The sequence below is a fragment of the Primulina tabacum genome, chromosome 4 (genome assembly GCF_025594145.1).
Source record: "Primulina tabacum isolate GXHZ01 chromosome 4, ASM2559414v2, whole genome shotgun sequence".
NCBI lineage: Eukaryota > Viridiplantae > Streptophyta > Magnoliopsida > Lamiales > Gesneriaceae > Primulina > Primulina tabacum.
The window spans coordinates 3,477,687-3,494,290 of record NC_134553.1 but is presented as its reverse complement, the minus strand read 5'-3'; the positions used below and the strand labels follow the sequence as shown (position 1 = coordinate 3,494,290).

At 33.9% G+C, this 16,604-nt stretch overlaps 2 protein-coding genes across 3 annotated transcripts; both read right to left on the bottom strand.

Moving 5' to 3' along the window:
• Window positions 1-107: 107 nt before the first annotated feature.
• LOC142542494 (oligouridylate-binding protein 1C-like) lies at window positions 108-4,790 on the bottom strand. The gene is made up of 12 exons (XM_075649156.1): window positions 4,499-4,790; window positions 3,495-3,556; window positions 3,111-3,213; window positions 2,922-2,998; window positions 2,786-2,847; window positions 2,594-2,681; window positions 2,318-2,393; window positions 2,204-2,234; window positions 2,005-2,124; window positions 1,770-1,855; window positions 1,176-1,352; window positions 108-593 (listed from the first exon to the last, which is right to left on the bottom strand). The coding sequence occupies exons 1-12, from the start codon at window positions 4,601-4,603 to the stop codon at window positions 312-314; spliced, it is 1,269 nt and encodes a 422-aa protein (XP_075505271.1). The 5' UTR covers window positions 4,604-4,790; the 3' UTR covers window positions 108-311.
• A 1,705-nt stretch (window positions 4,791-6,495) lies between these two features.
• On the bottom strand, window positions 6,496-8,780 carry LOC142542493 (jasmonate ZIM domain-containing protein 1-like). Of its 2 annotated transcripts, none has more exons than XM_075649153.1 (5): window positions 8,278-8,778; window positions 7,811-7,973; window positions 7,248-7,684; window positions 7,076-7,133; window positions 6,496-6,652 (listed from the first exon to the last, which is right to left on the bottom strand). In XM_075649153.1, exons 1-5 carry the CDS (start codon window positions 8,444-8,446, stop codon window positions 6,565-6,567), a joined length of 915 nt encoding a protein of 304 aa, XP_075505268.1. In that variant the 5' UTR covers window positions 8,447-8,778; the 3' UTR covers window positions 6,496-6,564. The 2 variants fall into 2 exon arrangements, with proteins under 2 accessions (XP_075505268.1, XP_075505270.1); XM_075649155.1 differs by lacking the exon at window positions 6,496-6,652 and adding an exon at window positions 6,682-6,967 and having other exon boundaries at window positions 8,278-8,780.
• Window positions 8,781-16,604: the final 7,824 nt, after the last annotated feature.

The following is a 16,604-nucleotide window of genomic DNA, read 5'->3' as shown; positions in this document are numbered from 1 at the left end:
CAAAGAAGACACTAGCCATTCCTACACTGTTACACGGGACATCTGAAAAGTCAAACAGATGATAAAATTAAGCTATCATTCGCAAAGGGGAAAAAATGAAGCCATGATATTCCTCAAAGAAGGCACTAATCATTCCCACACGAAAGCAGAAAAGCATACATCAAAGTATACAATACATGAAACAAGCATACATACGTCTGGCGTTGGGAATCCACCCCAAAACAAAAATATAACAAAACATCCTAAAAAGTTAGAAACTCTAACATGCGGAGGCACACAGTGTGTATGTCCAAATATCAAATCTTGATAAATTACTGGTAGTACATAAGCTGCTGTGCAGCAGCCACGTTCCCAAAACCCCCATCGTAAATGGCTTGGCTCGCACCAGCACCCATACCCATTGACGCTTGTTTCAGAGGATGTTGGCCTTGGGGGTGCATGAGGGCATGAACGCCGCCCATCTTGCTCATAGCAAGTTGTCGTTCATAAGCTAGAAAATCCGCTGCAGAAAGGCCTGGTAGGAGTGCCGGGGCAGGTGGTGGGAGCGGGTTTGAGCTTGTTCCAGGTGGAGTTGGTTTGTTACCCCACGAGCACTGGAGAAGCATTAAACAGAACTTAAGAATATTAAGGTCAAGGTTGAAAATAGAATCATAGACAGACACCCATCTCACACACTTAAGAGTGATAAAATTGAGAAACACATATCTGCGTCTATTTGTGTGTGTACTTCCTTTGGAAATGCTCAACACCTTTGGTTCAGTCTTTAAACTTCGAAAATAAAATGATTGGACAAAAAAATAAGGGAAAACAGGCCCAAACAAAGGAGAAGGATGGAAGTACATATTTCTTTGAGGAAATAAGTTATTTCAACTTTAAATGCAGTTTACTGGGTATTTACTCTGAATTTTTCCAAGATTTAGGGGGAAAAGAGAACTAGGATTTTTCATTTTTTGTAACTCTTGCAAAGATGCTCTTCATTTATGTAGTGATTAATTTTGTTGATATGGCTGCCAAAAATCGTGTGCATCATCTTGTATTGACTCACTAATGCAATTCACTACACCGTGAAAGCCTGAACCGTGTCTCATCAGCAATGAGATGCATAAGATTTTCAGTTGTACATGTCTTTTGTTCGAATTAAATAAGCTGGTCGAAAACAAAAATGTAAAACAGACCTTAATTTGCTTCCCACAGAGAAATGACTGAGTATTTCCAATTGAAATAGCCATAGCGGCCTCTGCATGGGTGCTATATCTCACAAAACCAAATCCCTTATCACGCTGGACTCGAACTTCCTCAATTGATCCAGCACCAAGGGCATGGAAATGGCGATGAAGGTCAACCTGGGTCACCTGGCAGAATAAAAGTGTAGCATGTTTTTGCATTTCATTGAGTATAAACTACAAAAGAACATTTAAGTATAAACTAAAAATAAATTATGGTTGATATAACATTATAAAGAATAGAAAATGTTCACTTTGATATCCAAGTAACTTCTATGATTTATAGTGCACCACTGAGGTATTCATATTGTCTAACAAGTGATAGGAAAATAACTAGATTTAATATTTTAATGAACTTTTAAGTAAAGAAACACTGTTTACCACTTCCGTTTTCCACTTGGTCCAAATATTCCAGAACCAAAACCAACACACACTACTGAGGAAAAAATAGATAAGCACCCACAGAAACCTATTTATGTTTTATTGTTTCAAAGTTAAATGTATGAATGGTAGGGGGAGAATGTGAGGCGTTGAAGAGCTTCTTACCTCCGGAGCAAGATTGCCAACGTACACAGTTGTATACTGAGGATTGTTCTCAGGAACCTCACTACTAGCAAGCTCTTTGACATCGTCTGTAAAAGCAAATGATGATATTAAATTCATATGAAACCAAAAAGGAAAATCACAATAACCACGAATAGCAAAAGTCTTGGCATGCTGTGGACGATAAGATCTTCATTAGATGACAATAACCACCATTCTTATCAAACCAACCACTAACCTGAGGAGCCATTTGTCAACTCCACAACACTTTTTGCATCGGAACTCTGCTTGTCATCACTGGTACCAGCACCTTTTGTAGCCCAGTTGCAACGTATCTGCCGACTGCCTAGCCATTTTCCTGAGATGTCACATAGAGGAGCAACTAGTAAATCACTTGAACCAAATCATTAAGAGAAACGAAATCAAACTATTCTCACCAGTTAGATCATTAATTGCGCCTTGGGCCTCCTGAATGAAAATAAAATGATTTAATTAATCTAAAGGATGTTCTGATTAAAAACACAATTCAGATTCAAGCGATGAATACATACCAGCTGGTTGCGGAAAGACACAAATCCAAATCCCCTGGAACGCCCCGTTTTTTGATCCCACATAACCCTTGCATCACTAAGACCAACATTGTAATCAAAATCAACTAAAACTAAATCACATATCCAATATGTGGCAACACCTAAATGACTACTTCTATGCATACAAAGGAAAAATGAGAGAATATAATTACTAAGGTACACCGATTTTGTAAGGAACCCAAAAAAATTTAAATCACTTGCGTATATACAGGAGTGTGGTCAAGAGAGGATTCTTACGAACAACTTGGGTAAACGGAAAAGCATGCGAACAACATGGCATCTGTAACCTCTGGGCTAAGATCGCCAACAAAAATGTTGTAATGGCCTAAACAAATGATATTGTCGGCATGAGACAAAAATTACTAGAAATTGATTTTACACTAAACTAGTTAAACATCACAAGCATAGTTCATTAATTGGTAGACCCACCTGATGTGTCCTCCCTCTGGCCACTAGCATAAGCCCAGTTAACTTTGATAGGCTGCCCAAAACTGAAATGAAGAAAATGATTTTATTCTAAATTACAGGAGAATATTAAGTCACACATTTAATGATTCTGACTTACAGATGCCTTCCGTTGAGGTTCATTATTGCAATTGCAGCAGATCTACGATCAAAGTAATGAATAAATCCATAGGACGACTGAACAAAGCAAAAAAGAAGACGAACATCAACGTCATCTTAAGAGCACAAATTCCATATCGGTACGTGCGACAATATTAGCAGGAGAGAGAATACAAGACAACAATTGTACCTTGTCTTTTCTGATCAGCTTACAACCTTCCACAGGACCAGTACTAGCAAAAACTTCTTGAAGAAGCGGCTCAGTAACCTGTGTGTGGATATTTCCAACATACCTGCATTTTCTCAAGAAATAAAAAACCTAGAAGTAAAAAAAGAAAACAAAACAAAACAAAGAAAAATAGATGGATTTATGAGAATCTCTTCCAGGCATTAACAAAGAATAAGTCAATAAACGAATAAAAAACTACAAAGATTCAAAGTCATAATTAAACCTTACATTTCTTCAAATACTCAGACTCATAAAATACCAAAAAACTGGGGACTAAAAAAAATTAACATTGACTAAGCATTCCGCAGAAACAAAAACTGAAAAATATATCTTAACAACACTCACACACTGCGGCAAGTACTTGGATCAAACCCAGGAGGCAAATTTCCACTTGGGATTGGTTCAATCTGCAAAAATGAATAAATGGGGAAAAAAAGAAATAAAGATAAAGGAAAAAAATCTTAATAAGGGTGCCGCCAAATCCACCATCCAACCCAAGGGGAAAAACTGGAAAAGAATATACATAACGTACACGTTGGAATGCCCCTACTGGAAGGGAAAAATAGGTATTTACAATATAACAATATACACTTCAGGCTGTCATGTTATATTATTTAAAATCTAATTCCGTTGGACTTAACAATGAAAAAACACTTTCCCTGCAAGCTTCTAAGTTCTAAAAAAGGTACAGAAAACAACACAGTTCGGGCCGTATAACTCTACAAGTCTACTGTCGTGAAATGGGGATACTCTGAATCTCTGATGCCGCACTAATATGTCCGAACAAAAGTAAAATCTACTAAAACATGGCGTATACAATGAACAATCCAATATTAACAGTCACCAATTGGATTTCTCAGAAAATAACCAAAATGGCTTCATACAATAAATGCTGCTCAAGGACTTTTTCACTAAAGATAGATAAGCAAAGAAGGAACGACAAAGAATTCATTTAGGTGAAAACCAAAACTTTCCATGACAAAATGACTCTTCGCGAGATAAAAAGACGGGACACTTCGTGAGCCCTTTTGATAAAACATTATCTGCAGACTAAAAGCAAGCAGCCAAACAAGAACTCGATTGCAACTCGACAAACTAGAGGAGATGTGGGAAGCCCCAAACACACAGAAAGTAAACAGTATGAATGGACCTTCGAAAACGGAACATAGTCGCACAACACCTACTCGCTAAAATTTGCAGAAAGGACTGAACAATTAATAGCACCGGACAAATCGCAAAAGCGTACCAAAAGAGAGAGAGAGAACGAAAATTATCGCGATCACAAAAACCAAACAGTCATAGACTCACTCCAACTAAGAAACTATAACAAATCCGAGTCTCGGAAAAACCTGAGGAGCAGCTAAGAGACCAGGGTGATACAGAGACTGCTGTTGAAGGAGAGCTTGCTGCATCAAAGCCTGTTGCTGTTGCTGCTTCAGCCTTTGATTCTGCATCTCTGTCAGATTTCAAATGAAATGGTTGCGAAACAATCGATTATACAATTTTCTCAAGGGCTCGAGGATGGGTAGGGTTTGTGGGGAGGAGAAGGGGGTAAATGCCTCGAACGACAAAGAAAAACTAAAAAAAAATAGAAAAGGAAAAAAAAAAAGCAGAAAATTAGAGGCGACACTTGAAAAGGGGAAATGTAAGTGGAGTTTTGCATATTTATAGCACGAGATTTTACCCGTCCCGACGTCACGCGGTAAGAAGCGGGATTTATTCTCCATTAGGTATTATTAACTAAACCAAAACTTACTCGTCGATTAATTTCGTGACACAAATATCTAATCTAATTCGATTAATAAAAAATCATGCTAAATAAGAATTAGGTTGATCGTCTCATTAAAAAATATTTGTAAAATCGTCTCATGAGTTATTTATTCTTTTAACTAAGGACCGGGTTTAGAAACTCGGTCTAATTAAGGAATTTTATTTCATTTTTAATGAATTGATAACGATAAAAATAGTTATAACGGTAATTCGTAAATCATTATTAATATTTTACTTACTACTATTATTACTTAAAATGCTATTATTATATAAAAAATTTAAAAATACTGTTGTTAACATTATTAGTATTTGAATTAATACATTTTATAACTGATATCAAAATTTTGGCAAACACTTGTGTGCGACAGTCTCACGGGTTGTATTTTGTGAGATTATTTGGGTCATTCATGAAAAAATATTACTTTTTATGCTAAGAGTATTACTTTTATTTTGAATATCGGTATGATTGACCCGTCTCACAGATAAAGATTCGTGAGATCGTCTCACAAGAGACCTACTTCATATTTTTTAATATTATTGTTCAAATAATTCTCGGATATGAATATATGATTCAAGTCGATGAGTGTAGGATAATTTCATAAAAGTTATAAAAATGTTCAAATATTATTATAAAAAAAATTATATTATGTGTACTAATAATTTTTTAGGGGTGCGGGATATGTATGTATACATATACACATATACAGTTTTGATATGTTTCATACTTATCATACAGACTTATGTGAACATTGATTAGATGACACTCACCTATTGGATGTGCAATTTTTTTATATTTCAAACATCCAACAGGTGAATGGTCACATCATCGGTGCTCACATCTTATAATTTTAAGTTTCGAGGTCTTCAGCCCAGCTCCTACTTAGATATATTCAAGTTCGAGTTGAAACATTAAAATTTTAATATTTTTTTCTCATATTGAATTCGAATCAATATTCGAATTCGACTCGAAATATTCGAACATGTTCGTGAAGTACTCGAAATAAATGTTCCAAATATATATTTATATTATATCAATAAAAATATTAAAGTTCACGAACATTTGGTAACTATCGAACAGAATAATATGTAATTGAGTTCAATTCGAATTCAATGAGTTTTGAATATGAACCAAATATTTACAAAATCGGCTCGAAAAACTCATTTGCTAGCTTGATTTGTCTTACACCCACACTATCATTTACCATTTCTCAAATTTTATGAAGTAAAATATTGAGATTTTCTTTACAATAAGCAATTTAAAAATTATGTCTCAAATATGTTTATATGATGTAATATCAATATTTTGGATTTTTGATAAATTTACTCAACATCAATAAAATTTTGGCCCTGTGATAAATTAACCCCAACGACTCTAGTGTTTGCATTTGTTTAAAAGAGAAACGAACATTCTCATTTTCTTTCCACAAAAACAAAACAAAAAAACAAAACAAAAATAAAAAATTAATTTCATAAATCGATATTATAAATTTAAAAAAATAATAATAATATCCCTCAAACCTAAACGGTAATAAAATAAGCGAATGTAAACCCTAACCGGTAGTTGTGATCAAGAGTACATGTTCAAATGATGATTAATTACCAGATAACAATATATAACAATCCATACTCGAACGCCAAATAAAGGCTATAATTTGAGGTCCAGGAGTTCATCTCCTTTGGATGAAGAAGAGGCTGCATGTTCTTGATCTTGGTATGGCCCTCTCGCAGAAGCTCTGTTCCACCAATGTCAAGAATGAAAAACAAAAATTTAGAAAATTAATTTTATTCCCATAATTCACTAACAAAATCAGTCATTAATAGAAAAACAATTGAATGAAATCTATAGCAGAAAAAGGTCCATTAATTTTCCCAGTTTCTACCCTTTACAAGGCTTCATGCTAACGAAATCGGCTTGTTTCTACCATTCTCTCTTGATTTATTTTTTCGGTATAGGTCCTCGTCCTGGAGCCAAATCGAACCACGGACAACCTGTTCGGAATCGATCTAGATAGGCTCGAGACTTGCACGCCTATTTTCGAACTCAAAACCTTATTCATAGCAACTCATCTCTTTCAGATATTGATTGATATGCTTTGTGTTTATACCAATAAATTAAGCATCTCAACAAAGTTAAAATACATCAGAGGGAGAGATACCTTTCTTTCCTCTTCTCAAGGAACCGATGAACTGAAGACCTCCTAGCAATTGGCAAATCTGATTACACAAAAACCACACTCAGTTTTAGACTTGTATCTTGTATCAAGCTTTATGATCTTTTTTTTTTTCGAAAAAACTAGTATAAACCAAGTAGTCCTGTAATTTGATTACCAGATCCATTAATTACAGGCTGCGGAGAAATGCACACTACGGTCCCAGAGCTCAACCCCATGTCGCCACTCCCCGTGTTCGGTAAGTCCTTAGAGGTGTTGGACGAGATGCCACCAGCTTTTTGGTGACCAATAACTTCTGATCTTGTTTTGTCCTTACAGCTGTTCGACGACATTAAGCCAGCCGTGGTTTGGAAACTGGGTACCGGTGGAAGTCCGTCTCGTGAGAAAGGTTTTGTAGCCACTAGAGCGCTGGGGCTTGGGTTTTGATGCAAGATGTTCGACACAAGGCCACCGGAGATGCGGGGGCTGCCTTTGCTGGCAAATTTTACTAGCTCTTTTGCTTTGTCCGCTGGACAACTATCGAATACCAGGATCCGGCCGCCGTAAAATATGGTCAGCTGAGCAGTCTCGGGTTCAATCTTTTTTGCATCTTTGCTGGAAATAATAATGAAAAAAATATCACTCTGTTGATGATTGACGACCACAGATTATAAAAAGCTAATTTAGAAGATTATGGGTGCTAAAGGGAGATTCTTGATTCATCAAGTAGGAAAAATGAACCTTTTGGTGTATTTCTCTGGTGTATCTTCGAGCAAATTGACGGAGCAATCAGGCCTGGCGGGACGAGGCAACGAATCCGTGGAAGGTCGTGCTGGTTTATCCATATTGGTCAGTAAATTAACAGTTGAAGAAGCTGATGCGGCATGAGCAGATCCGGATTTCACTGTCGATTAACAAGTATAAAAATGACTTGTAAAACTAAAAAATGAGCGAAAATGTAACATATTCAGAATCATAACTCGAAAGTAGAAAATTTGCAAAGTTAATACAAGCTTTTAAAGTCTTCCATATCCTGCCGGCTGCAGATCTTATTATGCGGAATTCCCATAATAATTACAGGTTATTAATTCCCTCACAAATCTCAATATACATAGTACTCAGATTTAACAGTTCTAAAGTCTAAAACAGAAATAGTAGATATGAAAGGAAATAATTACACGAGGAGAATTAAAACATAGAAATCTTACTTATAGATTCGAGGCTTTCGATTTTCCCATCAATCTCAAGATTGAAATCTCTGAGGCTACCTTTCTTCTTGATATACCGACTCAAAAGGTTGCAAGTATGCATAAAACTCGACCTTTCTGGCGCCTTTCCGGGCCTCCGTCCGTCTGAAAACTGCTGTAATCCCGACATATCCACCTATCGAAAACAGCCCTCGATTAGTTCAGCCCAGATCTTCAAATTTCAGCCACGAATTTTTCAATCTATATTCTTGCACACACTTTCCTTTTCTTGAACCTAAACTGAAATACATAAAACTCAAACTAATTGGCCAAAAGAGTTGGGGCGGCGAGATGAATCCGCATTTCTGGTAATTAATAGCGAACAATAATCAAAATCTAGAGCTATGAAATCGGATCAAGTATCGTGAGGTGTGATACAAAAACTCTTGAGGTGATAATAATTTTTCTAGAGCAAACGTATTAACGGGGGATTTAGCACGTGATAATTGCCTTTTGAGACGAAGCAAAGGCAGAGATAAGGAAGCGGTGGGACCCAAGGAAAGAAAAATAAACAAGTAAATGGATGTAAGAAACACGAGTTTTTATATTCTATTTGTTTATTTTTTGGATACCTTTGTTTGGAGCGTTTCGAATTATTGGGTTTGGCACACATGTTTTTCAAGTGCTTTGATATTTGTACCTACGATAACAAATATTTTTCAGCCCACGATTCTTTTCCCAACATGTAATTTAGAAGGGAAACAAAACTGTATTTTCTGTGATTTTTAATCAAGTTCATTTTTTTTTGGTAATTTTAAACATCTTTGATTTGATTGAGAGCGTTGATGCGGTGATGTACATGTCAATACGTCAGCATCACATCAATGTCATATTGTTGTCACACAAGAAAAAATGATTAAAATTACTAAAAAAATTTATATAACAGATTAAAACTGATAACATAGAAAACCAATATCGTAAATTGATAAATATATAAAAATACAATTTTTCCTGCAATTAATATGGTGAAAAAATAAACGATATAATAGATATTGCGCATTTAACACATTGTTTTTCCTTAAACAAAAATGAATCTAGGCTCAATGATTAGGCATGCCCAATCCGTGGAAGTGTGGCGAGTGATATGGCGCCAGTAGACGTGTGACGAGGGGTGTTATGGTTCATGATCGTGACCACTGGATAGCGAATGGTTGGATCGGATCAATCTAGAGCGATCAAATGCATACCAAGACAAGTGCACCATCGAGAAGGATGCGATCTGGTCTACCAAATTCGAATCTAATATAAAGGATGCCTTGAGTGGTGATTCGTTGATATAAAGATGATCACAATAGATTCAATCGCATTCTTGATACACAACTAATTACAAAATGGTCCCATCAAAGTGCAACCTTTGGAAACTTGTAGATAGAACTCAATATCAGGAGAAGTCTATTTACATGAAAGACTTACATTGAATAAAGCAAGCAAAAAACACTCCGAAATATCTTCATATGTTGGAACTATATAATTTTTTAAGCCACAAAAAAATAGAAAATACATTTACTTTCGTCCAATACATATTGTTGCATACAATTTCATTCTTCATATCTGAAAGTTCTAAAAACATATTTTGTCTGTCTGGTTTTGTAATTTGGAGTGTTCATATATATATTTATTAAGATTTTTGATTAAGATTTTTGAACGGAGTTTTTTTTATTATTATTAATATTAACAAAGCCTGAAGTTGATATTTTATGCCACAATCGCAAAATATAATGCCTAACAAAAGACGGGGATGAAATTGAACGCGGTTTTGGGCGAGAGGAATGCTGACTTTTCTTTCCAGCAGCTTCTTGAAATTAATGATTTTTTTATTATTTTTATATTAAAGAACTTTCGAATCTCAAATAAATAGATATTATGTTCAAAATATATATATATATGTATATATGTATACTCTAATCCAAACATTTAAAATGTAAATAATAATAATAATAATACACGTGTGAATAAACCATTGATAACAACACTAATTTACGGTTTTACCTGCCGACAGCCCAATTCTTGGGAGAAAAGTCAAATAAGCTTGCTAAATTAAGTTAATATTTAACATGCAAAAACTTGTGTGAGACGATTTCATGGTCGTATTTTGTGAGACGGGTCTTTAATTTGGGTTATCCATGAAAAAATATTACTTTTTATGCTAAGAGTATTACTTTTTATTATGAATATATGTAGGATTGACCCGTCTGACAGATAAAGATTCGTGAGATCGTCTCACAAGAGGAGACATACTCTATTTAATATTAGAAAGTTTGTATTAAATAAATATTTAAATGTGTATTGATTATATTTAATTAAATAATGCATTTAAAAATAAAACCCACGTGGAAAATTCATTATGAAGAGGGCGTTGGCCAACTTGCACACGATTTTGGGAAACCTGTGGTGCGGACTGGGGGGTGGTATTCTATGGAGCGAGCACCTTGTTTTTTCTTCTTCTATATATATATATATATATATATATATATATATATTGTATTATATTAAGCTTGATCACATGATACTAACTACTTAAGAGGACACCAACTTTTTTTCTTATACTTTTGTTTTTTGTTGTTTTCTTTAAAAAATTTAAACACATATTTTTATTTTTATTTTTTTATTTCAACAATTCAAATATCAATTTAGTCACTTCATAAATTGTCAAATTACAATTTAGTCCATAGATAATGATAAAAAAAAATTTTACACACGAATCGCGTGTGCATAATAACTAGTATATATGGAATATGTGAATCGGCCACTACGTCTACGCATACGATAGTTATATAAAATAATATATATTTCAGCAATACTTTTTTAAGTAAGTCTCTCGTGAGACGGTCTCACGAATCTTTATCTGTGACACGAGTCAACCTTACCGATATTCACAATAAAAAATAATACTATTAGCATAAAAAGTAATATTTTTCATGGATGACCCAAATAAGAGATCCGTCTCACAAAATACGACCCGTGAGACCGTCTCACACAAGTTTTTATCTACTTTTTTTATTCGTTTATATAGTTTTTTTAATAGTTTATTCTGTCTCTATATATGATTTTACGATCTCCAATAACTCGATCGCAAATGTAACTTTATATAATTATATGATACTTTATTTAAGTGAGTGATATTTTGATTAAAAGAGAGATACAATAATGTAGGGAGTTGAAAAAGCAAGTTGTGCTTTTACATTTCATGTTCGTTTTTTTATTCATGAATAAAGCGACACATGCTTATTAGATTTGATGAACCGAACCATATTAAACTTATATATTCGATAGATGAACGTCAATTTATTGATGAGTACGATTGATGAACAACGTAATAGCAATATATATATACATATACATATATATATATTTATTTATTACAAGTAGTTGTCAACTTATCGAAATTTTGAGCAAAAAGATGTGTAGTATTTATAAAAACTATATTGTTAAAAATAACCATTCGTGCAAGAATTTGATGGGCACACATCTCCGCTGTTTTTTTAGTATTTCAAAGTGCCAACCAAACAAACATAAATCAAGCATTATTGTCATCACAAAATCTTAATTTTAGTTATAAGACAGCTATTATATAGTAAATAAATATGATGAAAAATTAAGAATCTGTCATCCATACATGTCATTTGGTGTACGTGGATTTTGGGATTGAAATCGACTTCATTAAATTCCATCATCGCCTTCTTCAAAAGTATATTTTATTCTTCTTCTCACATCAATCAATTTATTAGAAAATAATTAAAATTATTATAACAAAACTTATTGTGTATATATATAATTATTATTTTTAAACAAAAATTCAAAAACTACTCTATTTTAGTTATTTAATTTAAAAATTTGCTTACATCATTCTAAAATTGTATTAGGCTTTAAACAAATTTATTTTATAACTTTAAATTCTTCATTTGATTTTCACAAAATATAAATAAAATTTCAACAATATATAATCTGATATAATTATATATGATATTTTTTTAGTTTTTATTTGATTAAATTTGTGCATACACATAAAATAAAAACAGTGTAAAAAAAAATAGTGTGTATTTGTTGGCAAGAAAATTTGATTAGATTTTTTTTGGTGTTAATATAATAGATGGATGATTTGAACACACAAAGGCGAGAGCTTCAAGAACAGAACCCCTCGTTGATTGGTTCTACTCCATGAATAGGCCCATAGAAATTAGCACCAAACAAGTTTTTGGACATTGACACATTCTAAACCTAGGTAAGTTGCTCATGATGGATCTCATGCAGGTTTGAGTTTTCAATTCATTCATTTATTATATTGATTTTCAGCAGTATCCTTAACTGCTCTCCTTTTTTATTCTCAGTATCTGACTTGAGCTTCGGAGGGGCTACGCGGGGACACCCTCACGGCCCCCTTCTAACGTACTCTTCATGATTTCAGGTCTAAAGTAAATTCGAGGTCTGAATTCGAGCTAATCTCACCTACTGGAATGGAACCCTATCTTTTTTGTGAGTACCTAAATTTGCTTTAGATACTCGTAATTAAATTTTCATTTAGTTTTTAAAAGAAAATTATGTGTTTACGTTCTTTAATCTATAACAAAATATTTTTGCACTTTCTAAGCTAACATGTGTTTTTCAAATGAAAATCGATACAAAACATTAAAAATATAGTACTAATATGTGATATTTGAGTACCAATTGTTTCATATCTAGTTTCAATATTTGATTTTTTGAGTATGTAAACATGAATAACAAATATTAATATTAATGACACGGTTATTTTTCAGATGAAAATCAGTATAAAACATTGAAAACATAGTACTAATATATTATATATGAGTATCATCTATTTCAGATATGTTGTTAATATATTATTTTTGAGTATCTAAAAATGTGCAGAGATGGATGATATTAATAAAATTGGTACAATTTTATAATTTTATAATCAAATCTTATCTTTTATAGCAAATCTAAAAAGATTAGTAATCAAATATCATATATCAGTACTGTATTTTCAATGTTTTGTACATATTTTCATTCGAAAAGACAATATTATATATCATTATCATATTTTCAATGTTTTACACTAATTTTCATACGAAAAAACAAATGTATCATTAATAACAATATCTGCTATATATGTTTAAGCACTAAAAAAATATATATAAATACTAAATCTGAAACATTTAATACTTGAATATTATAAATTAGTATCATATTTTTAATATTTTATATTAATTTTCATTTAAGAAAGGAAATAGGTTCAAGGAGTTCAAAGATATTTTTCTTACACGAGGATAATTTGTTTTTTGAGGATTTTTTATTAATTTACCGATAGATATAAACATTTAATCAAGTGCCTAGTTTATGGGAAGTCGACCTTCCGAAAACTTTGAATGTAATCGTAATGCAGAAAAATTTCAACACAAAAATGTTGACAAAATCGCATTTCATATGCTTATTTATCCAGCTGTGGGAGTTAAATAGAGATTTAAGATAAAAGTATATATCATCTGACTGCTCACGAAATTATATTCGTGTAATAGTGTTGACTCGATTCATACTTAATAAAAAACAATATTTTTGATATAAAACAATATTTTCTCATGAATCAAGTCAGATTGTGGGGACTCGGACGCTAATCATGTTCTTAATCATCATGGGGACTAATTAATCAATTAGTATAAATAGGATCTAAAATTTTTTTTTGTTTTTAAAATACAAAGCGGAAACGTAATGTAATTCAATTCAAATTACATATTAAACATAAATATACAAATCTTGTATTATCAACAAGAATTCAACTAGGTTCAACTATATCTCAGTGCTGAATCCTAAGTTGCTTCGAAGCCCGGATCTCCACGCTATCTAGTCCAGCCTCTTTCTCTTCTTGACCCTGATCCTATCCCACCTGTTGTCATGCATACATACAGACAAGACAACAGCCGGATAACTCCGGTGAGAATTACATTCTCAGTATAAATCATGTATACATGCAATTATAAAACAATATAAAAGCATATAACAGATATGTCTAACATGTATTCAAATCAGAATATAAATCCATATCAAGAATAAATCATATTCTAAACATGTACCATCATCAGGAACATAAATCAATATGTACCACATTCAGGAACATAATCAACATCAATCAATATAACTGTCAATTAGACTCGTGACTCCACATTTAAGACTAGACTCAATCCTAGTCTAGGGATCCCGGTTTCTAGAAGTTAGCATTCTCATATCGACCAACAGTAATAGAAAAGACTCCAGTTCTATCCGCGTCGATAGGGTATCGATCACCAGTAATAGAAGAAATACCAATTCTATCCACATCGATATGGTATCGATCACCAATAATAGAAGAAGCTCGTATTCTATCCACATCGGTATAGTATCGATCACCAGTAATAGAAAGAACTCCGATTCTATCCACATCGATATAATATCGATCACCAGTAATAGAAGAAGTTATGATTCTATCCACATCGATACGGTACCGATCACCAGTAATAGAAGAAGCTCCAATTCTATCCTCATCGATATAATATCGATCATCAGTAATAGAAGAAGTTATAATTCTATCCACATCGATGGCCAAACATCCGGTGACAGAATTTGGCACAATCGCCAATACACTATCTTGTGACATCGTGCAATGTGCCCGTGGCGATCCCACCACTATCAGGCACTTCTGTCACAAGGCTACTCGTCTAATACCTGCTGTCTAAAAATCAAGAGAACAAGTACATCAATCAAATCAATATCATAAGGTAAAGTATGTGATTTAGGGAAACTCGAAGCCAAACCTCACTCGAGTTGTGCAATCCCAACTCAACATTAATTTATACCTTTATCTTCTCGGTCCGACGAAGACGAAGTATCGAAGTCAACTCTGTCCATACCCAAATCTGATAATGACAATCGAATAGATACAATATCAGTACATAACTCAGTTCAACACCTGTTCTGATTAATACTCAAATCAAAACATAATCTGATCAATGCCCATCGACATACGATACCACAATACAATCTCAACCGATACTGAATCTGATCAATATCAATTTACGGATGTTTCGACGGCATAACAATACAGTCTCGATAACCCCGTCAATTTCAACACCACAGATATAATACCAGAACTCATAATCAATATCGGTGCAATTCATAATTTCAATAACAACACCAATCTGATATCGAATCTCAGTTAATCAATTCCAAAAATCATAACAATTACATAACCAGTCCGTTTCTTAATCTGACTTCGATTTTATGATGTCTAACATGTCAAGAACATCATATATGAATTCTATTCAATTCCAACAACATCATAATTTCAGAATATGTAACAACGTAACAAAACTTACGTCCAGTTGTAGCCTGCGTTGATAGGAACACAGTACTGAAGTCGAATTCAAAATCAGACGGACGGTTCGCTCGTAACTTGAATTTCTCCCGAAGCTTCCCTCGGCTTCGTCCTCTTTCAATTCTGAGGAACAATCGCTTGTACCTACATATATATATATATATATATATATATATATATATATATATATATATATATCATGCATGCTCAAGGAAACGTGGCTCGTTCCTTCAAGAAACACGTATCGCGCATATGCGCGACATCAACCGGCGCATATGCGCGAGACACCATTTCTCGGCGCGTGTGTCTCGGCATCTCTCGCGCATATGTGCGCCTTCCGTTGCGCATGTGCGCCAAACTCACTGCCCTGCTCGCGCATATGCGCCCCTTCACGTCGCGCATATGCGCCGAGCATTTCCTTGGCTACTGGACACCTCGCGCATATGCGCGCCTTCACGCCGCGCATATGCGCGGAGTCTTCTGTCAAAACCGCGCATGTGTGCGCACCAACTCGCGCATGTGCGCGCATGACATTTCCTTCGCACATATTTCGCGTCCGTTCTCGTCTTTCCCGGTCCACTCCGTTCCGTCTATAAACACTTCAATTAATCAAGAAATCATCCCAGAATAATCTCAGATTACGGTAAATACACCCAAATCAGTTCAGATTACGGTAAATACACCCAAATCAGTTCAGATTACGGTAATCAAATTCTCGGGCCTTACACGGATAAAAGAGATCTGCTTCACAAAATTAACTCATAAAACCGTCTCATAAAAGTTTTTATGAAATTATAATTATGACCCTTAAGTCGAACGAAATTATTTTAATTTGAGTTATACCAAATTTATATTTCGTTTTAAAGTCTGTCTTTTTTTTTGGGAATTTTTTTTCTGTAAAATTAAATCAATACAACAAGCTGGTTTTCGACGATGACATTGTCTA

Bases quoted from the DNA above. Each gene is read 5' to 3' on its own strand.
- LOC142542494 (XM_075649156.1), bottom strand. From the start codon at position 4,603: ATGCAGAATCAAAGGCTGAAGCAGCAACAGCAACAGGCTTTGATGCAG. The intron at 3,214-3,494 runs GTGAGTGTTGTT...GAGAAAATGCAG, and splicing joins CCAAGTACTTGCCGCAGTGT to GTATGTTGGAAATATCCACA. The intron at 2,394-2,593 runs GTAAGAATCCTC...TGTTGGTCTTAG, and splicing joins TCCGTTTACCCAAGTTGTTC to TGATGCAAGGGTTATGTGGG.
- LOC142542493 (XM_075649153.1), bottom strand. From the start codon at position 8,446: ATGTCGGGATTACAGCAGTTTTCAGACGGACGGAGGCCCGGAAAGGCG. The intron at 7,685-7,810 runs GTTCATTTTTCC...TATTATTTCCAG, and splicing joins CCAGAGAAATACACCAAAAG to CAAAGATGCAAAAAAGATTG. The intron at 6,653-7,075 runs GTATCTCTCCCT...TTGGTGGAACAG, and splicing joins CTTGAGAAGAGGAAAGAAAG to AGCTTCTGCGAGAGGGCCAT.